This window comes from Carcharhinus amblyrhynchos, chromosome 2, assembly GCF_965287045.1.
Source record: "Carcharhinus amblyrhynchos chromosome 2, sCarAmb.v2.hapA, whole genome shotgun sequence".
In the NCBI taxonomy this organism is placed as follows: domain Eukaryota; kingdom Metazoa; phylum Chordata; class Chondrichthyes; order Carcharhiniformes; family Carcharhinidae; genus Carcharhinus; species Carcharhinus amblyrhynchos.
Genome location: NC_137325.1, coordinates 48,675,678 through 48,692,230, shown reverse-complemented (window position 1 = coordinate 48,692,230; position 16,553 = coordinate 48,675,678). Strand labels below are relative to the sequence as shown.

Below are 16,553 nucleotides of genomic sequence, written 5' to 3'. Positions count from 1 at the left end.
CATTGATTTATTTTACATCAATATGAATATGCAATTCAGATTCATAAACTTACCTTCCTTCAAGATACTGTAAGAAAAGACACGAGCTCTTTCAAGATCTCCTTGTTGTCGGCAAATTGCAACATAAACTCGAGAAAGTGCCTGAAGACAGTTACCATCAAGGGTTGTTTGCTCAGCCTTCAGTTTCTTGATGATAGCCATCAGTAAAGCTTCTGTTAAATCCTGCAATCAAGAACAAATGAAGAGATTACTATATCAACAACTACCAATAAACTATGCCTTTGACATTTTAGAGGATCTATACCAAATAACAGACCACTCATCCTAACTGGTCTGTACAGTTAGTTATAATTCACAAGTCTTCTCGTATTCAAATTACAACATGGCCTTTAATTTTTCCATTGAAGGGTGCAAGCAGTTCACGTGTTTGACCCCTTTAAATGATTTTGCATGGCAGCACACACTCTTCAACTTAAGGCCAAACAGCTTAGAAGGACTATTGCTTTTGATCAAAATTAAAGCCATTTGAGAAAGAAATTGATTTGGACCATTGTTTCAATTCACCCCAGACATGCCGAATAATAATTTCCACCTCCAATAGTCTCATTGGAAAGTCAGTCCAGCAGCTGGGAAATTGAGCTATCACCTTTAGTTCACTCTCCCTTTCTTCTCTCCCAAGCTTGTACTGTCCTCCCATTTCTCCTTTTCTCAGCGCTCTTATCGCCTTGTCTTTTTCCTTCTTGTTCCTACCCACCTTTCATAGCCCCCCTTTTGACCTTTGTTCTCTTCCTTCTCCCATGTGCATTGTCACCTACCTCCCTTCCCCCGTCCAGTCAATCTCTCATCCTGTAATGATGCTCATCTTGAACAATGCATTTGGGCTTGACCTCCTCTGTGCAATGCCACACGAGGTTGGGTAGCAGCTCAATAACAGGCATCACAATTTAAGAATGAATTAATTGGAATTGCTTATCAAATGTGTTGACCTAATGTGCACCATTTTAATCTTTGTCTAAGTCACTCATTATCTCTACTGCGGAGGATGTAGAATATTGCAAAGGTGATGCTTGCCAAGTGGTATATTATTCAAATGAGGAGCAGGAGAGTTTTCAACCACAACATGGCGTCCACACACATTTTGACCATTGCTGGCCACTAACCAGGAGTGGAAATCTAGAGCAGTGGGTCATGGTAGGTTCCTGTTACCCGATTAGGTCAGCATAGATTGAGTAGTGAACCTCAAATTTTCCTAATGACTCAGGGGCAGTCTCCATCCATAATTATTCTTTTGGGAGAAACATATTCACAGTGACTGCATTCTTCTGTCCCTTCCTTACCAAAGATTATAAACACTTTTGACAGAAAACGACAATGGCCAAATAATCAATTTTATTCCGTTGCTCATCTTTATCATTGAGACTAATTCTCAATCAGATGTTTTGTCACAATGGAACAGGAAAAACTGAGGAGCGGTGATTTCCTTTGAAATTCAGACTGGCACAAAGGGAAATCAAAACTGTATATTTAACAATTACTAAAGCAGCAAATCATATATAGCATTTCAATCTTGGAAACTGTTTACTGTCTCAGATTCCCATACATTCCATCTAACTTGAATTAATATATTTCCTTCACACGATCATACCTAATTCACTGGGCTGTTCCATTTTTTCTTATTTGCTGGACAATTATCAGGACTGATGGAATTTCACAACAAAATAAGGAGCTTGTCTCCACTGAATAAGCAAGAAGACCACACTCCAGATAGAGGTACAATAGTTATTAAAATCATTGAGTATTTGCCAGTTTACCATGAAACCGATTGTCAAATTTCTGGTACTGTTCAAAAAACATGCAAAACGTATAGTGTGGTAATCAAGTATTTGGGCTGTAGACAATGTTGGTCTCCCCAAGATGCTTCTGAAAAATCACCTAGGTTGTAAAATGTCTTAAAAATGGATTATACTTGCAGTCTTCACATACATTCCACATTGAACAAGCCCTTTACAGATATGTTCTGAGACAGACCTTCTAATAGACCTTCACAATGCATCACCGCATATTTAATTTTAAGGAAGATATTAGCAGGAATGAAAGATAACATTCATGCCAGATTTTAGGGTTTAAATTTTCAGGTTTCCATTACTACACTGATCACAATCTTCACATCTGCTCCAAATCTTGCAGAGATCCTATAAGAGTAAGGTTGGCAACTAGAGTTTCCAATAGTATAATTCAAAAAGCAACTTTTTTTCTGATCCATTTTCCAACCTTTCACCCTGGGCATATCTTTTGCATCCTGGACCCATGCCACTCAGATATTGTTACAAGATTCACCACAGCAATGATCTAGCAAATACTTTATACACACATACGTATTTCCTTCACATTATTGTCATACTTCTTACCACTATAGGGAGGCTCTGTGGAGTCCATTTTGTTGACTCCAGTGATTAGTTGCTTGATGTTCAGGTAAATATCATCAAAAATAGAGAAGCAAAAAAATGGATGGAATGCTACAACGTAAATAGCTTGGCACAGCCCTATGGACATAAATGGCATTCAACCCTTTCACAAAACAGTACAATGGTTTAGTAATTGAGCTTCTTAAGCACTTAGCCAGCTCAGCACAAAAAAAATGTACAGCACTGCTGTTCTGGTGACTCTCTCTCAAACTGGATTATATGCATACCATTTTTAAGATAATATATTTAAATACTGGAAGCTCCATGTTAGCTTCAGGGAATGTGTCTAGTCGTTTTTCCTGGGAGCTTTGCAGCCTTATAACCTAAACAGTAAACAACTTCACATCTGAGTTATCTTTTCCCTTGGAGGCAAAATAGGCTTATCATTAGGCAGTTTGCAGGTGTGAATTATTTTCAGAATGCAGTTTCTTTGCGTTAAAACCTATAGATGCTACAGCTAAATCTGTTTTATTTTACATTTTATTAACATCCCGTGCTGCTGGTGAAGTCCAGAGCATTAAGTGAAACATTACGCCTACGGCTTTTCTCCGGTATGTTTGGTATTTGTTCAAGAATTCCAGAATTTGTCATTTATTTTCTGTTGGAAAACTGCGCCCATCTGTTATGGTTTAATCACTGTAAAGGCAGTGTCTTTAGCATAGCTGCCATCTGCTGGAATAATATTGAACTAGCTACTGAGGCACTGTATTTATGCCATAGTTTAGTTATCATTTTTAGTACACGGAAAGACAATGCCAAAAATGAAGGCTATTTAAAATGTGCACTTGTGCTACATTTTTATCCCATTCTCCTGTCATTTCTCATTGGGGTTTGACCAGCCAGTTTCAGCTATCTCTCCATAATTCAGCTTTGACATTGACAAAGGCAAGCAGGAATCCTCTGCTTTGCATAGCTCAAGGACTCACTCGACTAGACAGCTCAGTATAAATCATGAAAGGCAAGTATCCCATCTAGCTCATCTTTCCACAGAAATTTACAGTGACCTACAGTAACCCTGTCAGAACATTTACTTTCCTCTTAAAATTTATATTTTACGAACTTCGATTCATAAACTCTCGCATTTGTTTTGTTTCAAAGGTGGAGTCTTGAGTTTTTTGAATCATTCCTCTTGATACATCCTGTTGATATTAGGGATCAGCTCCATGGCAGTGTTCTGGGCGTTTCCCTCATACTTTTGTGAACACTGCATTCTGTTCTGGTCGAAGTGCCACTTCATCAGAGAAATCTGAAACTTCAGCATGATAATCTTAGAATTACCTTTGACTGATTTGGCAATAAAATCATTGCTTGTTTATTGATTACTCCTATACTACCTGCATGTGGCAAGTTTTAATTCCATGAACTCTGACACATCAACCTCTTCTCAAACAAATTTGACAACAGGCAGTATCACCCTATTTTGTGACCATTAGTTGTAGCTTTTAATTGAAAAAGGTATTAAAATCTGTCATTTAAGAGGGGAATGTTAATAGGAATGTAGTGACAACTGGGGTCAGGATAGACAAGGGGATAGGATAAGATTTCCCGCAGCCAAGAGCGGGAGTCCGAATGACTTGACTTGAGGTTCGGGTCTGCACATTCTCCTCATGTCTGTGTGGGTTTACTCCGGGTGCTCCGGTTTCCTCCCACAGTCTGCAAGATATGCTGGTTAGATGCACTGGCCATGCTAAATTCTCCCTCAGGGTAGCTGAACAGGTGCCAGAGTGTGGCAACTAGGGGATTTTCACAGTAACGCCATTGCCGTGTTAATGTAAGCCTACTTGTGATACTAATAAATTCATTTTAAATCTAGGAAAGAGGTTCTGCTGAGTGGTTATGAGCAGCTTGGGGCTAAATTAAAGCAGAAACTGAAAAGGAATAATCTCTGAACTATTGCCAAAGCCCTGAGCAAATTGATGCAGGATAAATGCATGACTCAAAGTTAACCATGAGAGAAATGGATTTAAATTCCTGACGCCAGTACTGGGAAAGTGGAAACTATAGTGTTGGGATGGTCTTCACCTGAAGTGTGCTGGGACGAGTATTCTGGTGAGTTGCATAATGAGGGCAGTAGAGAAGGTTTTAAATTAAATATTAGGGGTGAGAGATCATGTTTGGGAAGATGTAATGAATTGAAGAGAGAAAGCAAGGCAGGATACCAAGGTAGGAATAAGGGAAATGATTATCAGAATGGGACAGGGAGAGTGCACCAGCAGATAAGGCTAAAGACTACAAAAACTGTAAAAAGTTGGAACTAAAGGCTCTGTAGCTCAGCACACATGCCATTCTTAACAAAACAGATGAACTGAGTACAAATAGAAATAAATATGTATGAACTGACAGCCATTACGGAGACATGGCTGCAGAGTAACAAAGACAAATATTCAAGGACACATAAGTCCATAAGGCATGACATTTAGGAAGGACAGGAAGATAGGAAAACGTGAAGGGTTGGCATTGTTAAGTAAGGATGACATCTTTATAGAGAGACAACCTTAATTCTAGAAATCAAGATGTAGAATCAGTTTGGGTAGAGTTAAGAAACAATAAAGGTAAGAAGTCATGTGTGGGAAAAGTTTATGTATACCTAACAACAACCACATTGTAGGGCAAAGTATACAGGAAGGAATGATGGGGCTTCTGAGAAAGATGCGGTGATAATAATGTCTTTCAAACAATGTCCTTAGATTTTGGTCTATATATAGATTGGATAAATCAGGTTGGCAAAGGTAGTCTGGAAGATGACTAGAGTGTTTTTGAGACAGTAGCTAAGCGCACCACACATTAGCACCAGGCTAAAGAACAGGCTAATCTCGATCTAATGAGACGTGATTAATGAATAACCTCAGTCAAAGCATCCTTCGGTAGTGGTGATCATAATATGATTTCCATATTCAGTTTGAGGGAAAGAGGCACAAATCTAAGGACATTGTTTTAAACTTAAAATAAAGGCAATTATGAGGGCAGAAAGACAGAACTGGGTAACGTGGGTTGGGAAATTAAGTTCAGAGATAGGTTAACAGAAATGCAATGGCAGATATTTTAGATATTTCAAAATACTCAGAAAAGAGACATTACAGTGAGAAAGACTCTTAGACAAGGACACATTATCCGTGGCTAACTAAAAAATTTAAAGATAGTATCAAAGTCGAAAGAAAAAGTGTATAATTCTGCAAAGATGAGTGGCAGGTCAGAAGATTGGACTGAACATAAAGAACAGAGAATGCCTAAAAGATTAATAAGGTGGGAGAAAGTAGAGTGCGAGAGAAGACTACCGAAGTATAAAAACAGATAGCAAGAGTTTCTACAGGTATTTAAAAAGGAAAAGATAAGTGAAGTGAGCATTGGTCCTCTAGATACAGAGTCTGGGGAATCAGAATATTTCAGAATTTCCAGAATAGATGCCAAATTAAAGGTTACAGTGCAAATAAGAATTTCATGTTGTGCGTCTGTTGCTGGGGGATGTGGGTGGGGTAGTGGTGGCAGCAGAGTATCAGCACAACTGAATAATTTTTCAGGTTGGCAAGATGTGCGTGGAGTGCCACAGGAATCAACGCTGGGACCTCAACTATTTACAATTTATATCAATGATTTGGATGAAGGAACAAAATATATAGTTGCTAAATTTGCAATGAAATAAAAATGGATAGGAAATGGGGCGGCAAGGTGGCAGGTGGTTAGCACTGATGCCTCACAGCGCCAGGGATCCAAGTTCAATTCCGGCCTCGGGTCATTGTGTGGAGTTTGCATGTTCTTCCTGTATTCGTGCTCTGGTTTCCTCCCACAGTCCAAAGATGTGCAGGCTAGGCTGACTGGGCATGCTAAATTGCCCCTTAAATGTTAGCGGGACTAGCAAGGAAAATAGATGGGGTAAGGGGATGGGGGCTGGATAGGATTCTGGTTGGTGCAGATTTTATGGGCCAAAGGGCCTCCTTCTGCACTGTAAGTATTCTATTCTATCAAATAAGTTTTCTTGAAGTCAAAGAGCCGGTAAAGGAGCATAGATAGGTCAGGTGAGGGGGCAAAGATCTGACTAATGGAAGTATAATGTGGGAAAATATGAATTTGTTCATTTTGGCAGGAAGAACAGAAAAGCAGTACATTGTTTTGTAGAACTGGTTGCCATGATATATGAATCAGAAAAAATTAGTATATGCGTACAGCAAGTGATTAGGAAGACAAATAGAACGTTATATTTTATTTGCAAGGGGAATGGAATATAAAAATAGGAATGTTTTGCTACTGTTGTGGAGGGCATTGGTGAGACCATGGGTGCGATTCTCCCAAAAAAACTCTCTAATTGTCAAATTCACGTAAAAATTGGAGTAAATCCAGCTAACTTTTTCAGCAGAGTTTCAAAATGAATCTCCCACACTCTGTGCATCATAGACTGCCCTAGCATGAATCTCCTGAAAAATCAGTGGGTGGGGTCAATTGCTGCAGCATAGTGCTGAGCAGGCCACTATGCATACGTCGATCTGTCAGCACCAAGATCGGCACATTCCACAGTGGCCCACACTGCCGGCCTCTTGATCACTGGCCAACTTGACCATTGGCCAGACCCGTGACCCCTCATTGCTGGCCCTCCGACTTGCGTGCAGCCCAAGCACTGGCCTCCCGAACATATCCGAGCCATTCTTGACAGCCATCCATGTCCCGCGCCCCCCTCCCTCCAAAATCCCCAGGCTGACCCCTCCCCACACCTCAACACCCAGCCCGAATTGCTGGTCTCCCTCCCTCAGCTTGTGATCAGAGGGGGTAAAGGGGGACCCCCATCCCCTCACCCTCTCTGATCTCCCCCAAAGGCTGCACCATTAGGCCCTACCCCTTGGCACTACCAGAAGCCCAGTAGGCAGTGCCCAAGGTGCTCCCTGGGCACTGGCACTTTAACCTCTTGAGCAGTGCCAGAGGGCCAGGCTGACAGTGCCAAGGTGGCAATGCCCAGGGGACAGCTCCCCTCATCTCTGTCCCCCTGGGGGACTTCAATGGCCTCCCCCCTTCACTCCGGTGGGGTTGAGCTGTCAGTTCTCCGTTAATGGAGAGATAAACTAAACCTTGCTGAGTGGTGGTGGTGGTGATTGTGGAGGAGGGCAGGGGGGGTGGGGGGTCTGTACGAAGCTGACGATGCCAAAAATCCAGCGTCTGGAGACTTGCGGAGGCAATGGTGTCCAGAATGAAGCCTGTGAAAGGGCCTTCATCTGAGTCTCTGGGCCTGCTGATGTCCTTTTGCAAAAGCAGTGCAGCTGACTGGGAGAATTGCACCCGCCCCACCATCTCCCCCACATACACAGAGAACTGTGTCTTTACTTAAAAAAAAACCTGATATCTGTGATGTGTGCACCCATTTATACAGATGATCTGGAGGAGGGAACCGAGTGTATGGTGTCGAAATTTGCTGATGACACCAAGATTGGTGGAACAGCAAATTGTGCGGAGGGTGTGGAGAGTCTGCAGAAGGATCGAGATAGGCTGGGTGAATGGGCCAGGAACTGGCAAATGGAATTTAATGTTGGCAAGTGCAAGGTGGTCCACTTTGGTAGGAAGGATTATTACTTACGTGGCGAAAAACTGCAGCAGGCGACGGTGCAGAGGGACCTCGGGGTCCTTGTGCATGAGTCGCAAAAACCCAGCTTGCAGATGCAGCAGGTGGTCAGGAAGGCAAATGGGATGCTGGCCTTCATAGCGAGGGGGATTGAATATAAAAGTAGGGAGGTCTTGCTGCGGCTGTATAGGGCATTGGTGAGGCCGCAGCTGGAGTACTGTGTGCAATTTTGGGCGCTGTACTTACGCAAGGATATTTTGGCCTTGGAGGGAGTGCAGAGGAGGTTTACTAGGCTGATGCCGGAGCTGAGGGGGTTGAGCTATGAGGAGAGGCTGAATAAACTAGGCTTGTACTCGTTAGAGTTTAGAAGAATGAGGGGAGATCTCATTGAGACGTATATGATGATGAATGGGATGGGTAGGATAGAGGTGGAGAGACTCTTCCCGCTCAGAAAGGACAGTAGGACTAGGGGGCACAGCCTCAAGATAAAGGGGGGGCGGTTTAGAACGGAGTTGAGGAAGAACTTCCTCACTCAAAGGGTGGTGAATCTCTGGAATTCTCTGCCCGTTGAAGTGGTGGAGGCTACCTCGCTAAATATTTTTAAGATGCGGGTTGATGGGTTTTTGATAAGAGAGGGGGTTAAAGGTTATGGGGAGAGGGCGGGAATGTGGAACTGAGCCACGACAGATCAGCCATGATTTTGTTGAATGGCGGGGCAGGCTCGAAGGGCTAGATGGCCTACTCCTGCTCCTATTTCTTATGTTCTTATGTGTATATAAGTGCGTGTGTGCATTGGGGGCGTGGGTGGGATTATCTTACAAGGCAAGGTTGGAGTGTGTTGGAGGCACAGTCAATGAATATTTTAAAAGTAGACGTAGATAGATTCTTAACTAACAGGGTAATCAAAAGTTATCCGGAGTGCGAGGAATGTGGAGTTCAGGCAATCAGCAGATCAGCCATGATCTTATTGAACGGCAGAGCAGGCTCGAGAGGATGAATGGACTACTCCTGCCGCTTATTCACATGTTTTCATGAACTTGTCCACTTTGGCAGAATAAAAAACAGCAACATATTATGTAAATTAAGAGATATTGCAAACTTTGCAGTACATGAATCACAAAAGGTTGGTACATGCAGGTACAGCAAGTGCTAAGAGCAAGTAGAATGTTGAGGTTTATTCCAAGGTGAATCAAATGTAAAAGTAGAGAAGTTTTGCTACAGTTGTAGAGGGCACTGGTGAGACCGTATCTGGAGTAATGTGTACAGTTTTGGTCTTCTTACCTAAGCAAGAATAAAATTGTACTAGAAGCAGCTGAGAGAAGGTTCACGTGATATGATTCCATCATGCCAAGAATTATTTATGAGTAAAGGTTGGACAGGTTGGGCCTGTATCCATTAGAGTTTAGAAGAATGAAAGGTGATTTTTTTGAAACATAAAAGATCCTGAGGGTATTTGGCAGGGTGGATGCCAAGAGGATGTTTTCCTTTGTCGGTGATACCTAAACGAGGAGATCTATTTTAAAAATAAGTGGCCTCCTATTTAAGATAGAGATGTGTGGAAAATTTGTTTTTCTCTCAGAGGGTCATTAGTCTATGGAATTCTCTTCCCCAGGTAGCTTTGGAGGTGGGGTGGTTGAATATTTTTAAGGCAAAGTCAGATATAATTCTGAATACCAAAGGAGTCAAAGGTTTTTTAATTAGTGTCACAAGTAAGCTTACAATAACACTGCAATGAAGTTACTGTGAAAATCCCCTAGTTGCTACACTCTGGCACCTGTTCAGGTACACTGAGGGAGAATTTAGCATGGCCAAGGCACCTGACTAGCACATTTTTCAGACTGTAGGAGGAAACCCTCACAGACACAGGGAGAATGCACAGACTCCACAGACAGTGACCCAAGCCGGGAATCAAATCTGGGTCCCTGATGCTCTGAGACAGCAGTGCTAACCATATGGTTAGAGGGGTTAGGCAGGAAAGCAGAGTTGAGGTCACAATCAGAGTGGCGAAGATCATAAAAAATGGCTAAACAAGTTAGAGGGGCTGAATGGCATTTTCCTGCACCTAAACCATATGTTTCTGTGTACATAAATACTTATACCTAATGATTGGTTCGTTTCCTATTTAAAATTATATCCTGTTCATTTCCAGAAATTAAGTATTAATTTACAAAAGAGAAAAGATTTCTTTTTTATGTATGGTGAATTAGCTAAAACTTTGGAAGCATTGGAATCGCATGTTATTTGTGACAGATTAAAACTTTTTAAAAAATGGAAAGTACATGGCAATACAAGAATCTGACACACTGGATTAAGAAAAACGATTTGCAATCGTAAGTAACTGTTCAACCTTGCATCAAAATCCTTCCTGTATTAGGAGGTTAAACCATAATAAATAAAAATATGCAATTTGATTTGCATACATTAACTGGGTGCTTTTCTTTGGCATTTTCATTGGGGAGTTTAATTTTAGGAAGAAAGAGAAGGAATGAAAGAAATACATTATTTAAAGGAAAAATAATTTAAAGAAAAAAAGCGCAATTGCATAATATATAACCACATCCTCAGAACAAAGCACTTTATATACCAAAATACTCTTGAAATGCAGTTGCTGTTATGTGAACTTAACCAGCAGCAAGTTTATGCATAAAATCCCACAAACAGCAAGTGAAATGAATTACCAATCAATAGCTTTCAGCGATTGTATATGGTGGATTATCACTGCATATCCAGGGAATTATTTCTGAAGTGTAGTTAATTAATACCATATAGTACAACAAGCCTAGCCCTTGGTGGCACTTTTCCATATTCTTGCCTTCCTTATTATCAGCAATAATCCAAGAATATTTGCAATATACTAAATTAGCATCATGAGCCAAGTTTGACAAATCAGTTGATTATTGTAATAAAATTGGTTACACATGCTTACCTTATTGCCACTCAATTCACAAATCACTTCCTTCTCTTCATCACGCAATACTGGAATCTGAGGAATTTTCCCAACAAACACATGGCTACGCAGAACAGGCAGTAGGTCAAAGCAGGACTGAGTGATTTTCATTAAGGCACTGGATACAGCCTCTTCACTTGACTTAACAGATTCAAGAGACTGAGAGAAATGTTCAAATTCCGATTGCTGTTCTACTAGCCCATTGGAAAGTGGTTTGGTTGTCTCAATGACACTTACAGTGGAGGACTCTTGCGGGGTAGTTGAATCAGTAGTAATATCACTATTCTGACACTTATTTTCTGTTTTCTGTCTCTTTGCTTTTCCTGTTCCAATATCTTCTGCACTTCTTTTGAGAGCCATTTGCTTTCTTTTGGGTCTTTCCACAGTACTTGATGCGCAAGCAACAGCTGGCTGTTGCTGCTCTAAATCTTTTTCTTGTCCCTCAGTTTTTGTGCCTTCTGATCTGGTATTGCTTCCTGCTTTCACAAATGCAGTTGCAGCAGAATTGATTGCTTTGAACCCTAGGATTTGATTCACAGCCCCAGCTTGGTTCTCACTATCTGTGGGGCCACGGATGCTGAGCTGAACATTTCCACGGAGAATATTTAAAGTTCTGGCCCGGGCAGAGAGGTTGGGATACATAGCATCCAGAATTTTTACAGAGTTCTCTTGAGGTAAAGCTGAACCTCCAGTAGATGATGCAGACTGAGGTAGTCTCCCGGGCACAGGAACAGCATGTTTTGGAGTTGTAGTGCAAAACTGTAAGGGAGAAGACTGGATTCTTTCATTGCTTGTGAATTCTAATGGGGATGGCGAGTGCATTGAGGGAGACTTTTGTTGAGGATAATCCAATGGAGGTGAAACTGAAGCAGTCTTTGAGGTCTCTTTAGACAGGGAAAACAAATCATCTGCAGGGGAACACTGAGGGGTTACACTAGGTATTGTAACAAGAGGTGAAACTAGTTTTGCAGCTCGTGCAGTTCTTGGAGGTGTGGCTACAAGTGGTGGCAGCAAAGGTGGTAGAGGTTTGCCCATTTCTAACATTACTTGATGGATCTCTTGTGTGCACGACGCCGGAGCGGACGTGTCACTATTGGCTGGTGCAGGTGGATTATTTTGATTTGAACTTCTTTTGTTTCTTCTCAAAACTACACGACTTTTAGAGGTAGACTGCATTTCTGACTTTTGTAAACTGCCATTTTGCTGCACATCCCCATCTGCTTCTATCAAAGCAGTTGGTAATATTCGACACAATTTTTTGCTTTTTGCCGTCTTTTTGGAGGTGTGCTCACATTCCGAAGTTCCAAATGACTCTATATCCGCCGAACTGTCAACTGCACTTTCGAACAATGCCTCTTCTTCATTTAATTCCACTGTGTGAATGGGTCTCCGATGGTCTGAAGGAACATCAGGAAATGATGGATTCCACAAATCACAATAACTAGCATGTCGCTTAGCTTTTGGTGTTCCTACTTTACCTTCTTCAACAAAGTCCATCCGAGGAACAGTTTTAGGAGCAGCTAATAGATCAGTGCCAGTGTAAAGCACTATTTGTGAACCATCATTTTCAGTTTGTGTTGAACTGTCCACTCTTTGTACAAAAGATATATGACTACAGGTCCCTTCCATACATGTATTTGTAGAGTTATTCACCATTGTTATATTTGATATGCCACTGGGCATTTCCTCTGCAATCCGAATGGTATTCTTTTTCATTTGGATGCCAAACTGCTTTTTTATACAAATGTTACTATCTTGACTGGAAAAGGCTTCTGATGAGTTTTTCAACCTCTCCACAACTTTAGGTTTATTTTGTAGACAATTATTTGTTACTAAATGTTCATTTTCCATTTGTGTGCACCCTAACAACTTGCCAGTGTTAGAGCTCAATTCTGAAAATGGCTCTTGTAGCACAGGGGTATCTAAATCTAAAGCTGAAGTTGAAGCTTCACATATGACTGACATGGTATTGTCACCATTTTCATCTTGGTTTTCAGAATTCATATTTGTGTCTGCATTTGCTTTGCATACTGGAGTTCGACAGGTATCTTGTGAACAATCTTTATTCAAAGTCACCGGTTCAGTTTTACTCTCAATGCATTCAGGATAGCTGGCTATTGACTCACCCTTAGAATTAGTTATGCTTTCGATATTATGACAAGTTTCATTAGATTCTGATGCACTTTTAGAATCAAAAGGCAATTCTGCACACTGAACGATAACATGGCCATTAACAGAGTGTGAGCGTTGCTCAGTTTCAAGTCTCTCAACCCCGGCCTTCAGATTTTCAGGTGAGCAAACTTCCATCGTGATTTCCATTTCAACCACTTTTTGATCAATGGCTTCCTGCGTTTCTTCCTGGATAGTTGGAATCATTCTATGCCATTGCTTTCTTTTGACTTTTCTAACCAACGTTGAGACTTCTGCCTCAGAGTTTTGTGGAGTAATCTCACAAATCTGTGTTGAGGCAGAATCAGATTCCTGAAGTGGCAGCTGGATCTCATTCCCAGGTAGCTTTCTACTTTTCAAATTTATAACCACACTTTTTTCTGAATTTGCATTTTCTTCAGATTCCACTACATTATTATTTAAAGTATCACATGCTTTGCTTTGCCCAACTTGCACAAGAGTTTCTTGTCCAACATGATCCTGTGGTACACCTGGACTCGTGGATTGAGTTGAATAAGTATTTATTTCAGACTGTGTGGCAATTTGATCAGAAGACAAACATTCCCCTGACAGCTTTGAAGTATGATTTTTTATCTCTTCCATATCACTTTTTTCTTCTTCCTCATTTTCCACCTTATACAGCTTATCTTTTCCCCCATCCCAATGATCAACTGGACTTTCACGAACCACGTATTTTATCTTCTCAGTATCTTCAGCTGATTCTGACCGTGTGGAAAGGAAACTTTCACATTTGTTGGAAATGCCCACAGTAGAAGTACAATCTGCAGCTTTGTCCTGAGCAAAATCAGTTACCATAAAAGAATGGTCTGATTCAAGAAATGAAGATGCTCCTTTTGCTCGGGTAATTATGTCATACTCCTTCATTGTGAACTTGATTTCAGGTTCTTCAATGGAAGACTCCACTGAAATCAATGTACATTCAATAGACGCACATTCACTGGAGCTATCATCCTCCATCTCGAGAACTTGTGTAGAAACATGGTCTTTGCACTTATCTGGAAGAACACCAGATATCACTGAACTGTCAAACTCAACAACTGGAGAAGCCTGTTCCACCTCGTTAAGACAAGCTTGACTCTTTGTTGTAGACTCTGCTCGAGTCAGCTGAGTACTGATTGGCGCTAAGGTTAATACATCTTCATCTTGCACTCTGTCAGATGTAGAACCGTTTGAATCTACTTCATCCATCTCCGTATCCTTATTATATTTGGAACTGATCTGAGAACTGTCATCTACCATAGAGCAATCAGATTGAAGTGAAGCGACCTCTTTGAGTTTGTCAAGATTGTCTTTCTCCTTTATTACCAAGACTGATTGGCCATGTTGAATACATTCTTCTTCTAAAGGTTCTGTAAGCTTATTGTTAGGACTACCAGAAGCAGAACTCTTGGAAACATCATTGTTCAGCTCCAGAGCTCCAGTGCAAACACTGTCCTTGGATGTATTCTTAGCAACTTCAGCTGTGACAGAATTGTCAGTCTTGTCAAGTACAGTTGTCTCCTGTATTCTGTCAAGTCCATTTTGTTCCTTTGCTACAGACTCTTTAATATCGCTGGACAGCACAGGAGACAGCGTGCATTCATCTTCCTCACTTACGGATTTTAAACTAACAGAATTAATATTCTCCATCTCTGTATCCTCCATAGAAACAAAGTTCTTTGGCTTATCCGGAGATACGGTGGTTTCTATAGAACAGTCAAAATCAGTTAGTGGTGCTTCTTGCATTTTCTCAAGTTGACTTTGATCTTCTGCAACAGATGCAGTATGGGTCTGCTCAAAACCAGAGGCTGGCTCTGAAGTCAATGTGCATTCATCTTTCTGATTATCAGATATTGAAGTATCCGATTTAATTTCTTCCATCTCTGTACAGCCTGTAGAAACACAGTTCTTGGATAGGTTTTGAGAAACATCAGCTTCCATAGAACAATAAACCTCAGCTGAAGGCACTACTTCCTCGAGTTTGTTAAAGTTTTGCTCTTTGGTCAGTGAGTCCACTTGAGGAAGCTCCACATCAGTTGGCTGCACCAAAGTCTGTGTACATTCACTTTTCTGTCTGTCAGGTGTGGAATGACTGCAATTCATTTCCTCCATCTCCATGTCTCCAGTAGGAACGCATTCAGCTGAATTATCTTGCATAACGCCAAATACTACTTCACTGTCGAGCTTGGAAAGTGGCATTATTCCCTCCACTGTGCTGGTGTCAATTTGCTCCTTTGTCACGGATTCTGATGTGATGTGCTCCATATCAGAGGGTAGCACTGAAGAATCTGTGCATTCATCTCTTTGTCTGTTGCTAGTATAATGAATTTTTGCCACCTCTGTTGGTTCAAAGGTTGTACCTTGCTGTCCAAAAGCATTGGCTTTTTGTGATGAAAGCTCCATGTTTTCCACTTCTTCAATATATGTGTTTGTTCCACATTCTTCTTTACTGCATGGCTTTGACCTTTCAAATTTAGGTTCCACAGTTTTAAGATTAGATGTTACTGAATCCACAATGTTTTTTGAACTTTCTGTGGTATTGTCCTCCTGAATATCATCATTGTCAATGTGTTGTGAAGGTGTCAAATTCTTAACATTGGACATGTCTGGAGTTCTGGTTTGAGTTTCCTCAGATAAAGACTGAACTTCCATGCCGTTCTCATTTCTACACTGAGCATCTTTGACAATCAAACAAGGATCTGACATTTCACCCTTCTTTTCAGTTTTTGTCAAAGGGTGCTCATTCAGGTCTTCTGCCTCAGAACAATCCATTTTCTCCACAGACTCTCCAACCATACTTGCTGGAATGCTTGCTTCTATCATGGACATCTGATCAGTTATCAGGACCTCGGTACATCCAGAACTATCTAGTTGATCAGTCTCTGAAACACTTTCACTACAGCTCCTTCCAGGAAGATTACAACCTTCATCATCACTTGAATCTGTAATATCTCCAAATAGGCTTTGCTGCAGAAGAGAGAAAAAATATTTAAACATTTAAATTGTTTCTTGTTAACGTAGTCAAGGAGGCACACAACACGCTTGCCTTTATTGGCCAGGGCTATGAATTTAAAATTTGGCAAGTCATGTTGCAGTTTTGTAGAACCTTAGTTGGGGTGCACTTGGAATATAGTGTTCAATTCTGGTCGCAACAATATCAGAAGGATGTGGAGGCTTTGGAGAGGATACAGAAAAGATTTACCAAGATGTTGCCTGGTATGGAGGGCATTAGCTATGAGGAGAGGTTGGAGAAACTTGGTTTGTTCTCACTGGAACAATGAAGGTTGAGGGGCAACCTGATAGAAGTCTGCAATATGAGGGGCATGGACAGAGAGGATAGTCAGAAGCTTTTTCCCCAGGGTGGAACAGTCAATTGCTAGGGGATAGTAGGTTTAAGATATGAGGGGCAAAGTTTAAAGGAGATGTATGA

The 16,553-nt window shown here is 41.1% G+C and overlaps 1 protein-coding gene across 1 annotated transcript in view; it reads right to left on the bottom strand.

The window, feature by feature from the left end:
* Positions 1 to 16,553, bottom strand: part of ice1 (KIAA0947-like (H. sapiens)) — a 152,674-nt gene that overhangs the window by 22,101 nt on the left and 114,020 nt on the right. Inside the window, exons 14-15 of the mRNA XM_080214491.1 lie at positions 10,934 to 16,090; positions 54 to 222 (exon numbers count right to left, since the gene is read on the bottom strand). Of these exons, the coding sequence (XP_080070617.1) occupies positions 54 to 222; positions 10,934 to 16,090 (5,326 nt within the window). The remainder of the gene's footprint in view (positions 1 to 53; positions 223 to 10,933; positions 16,091 to 16,553) is intronic.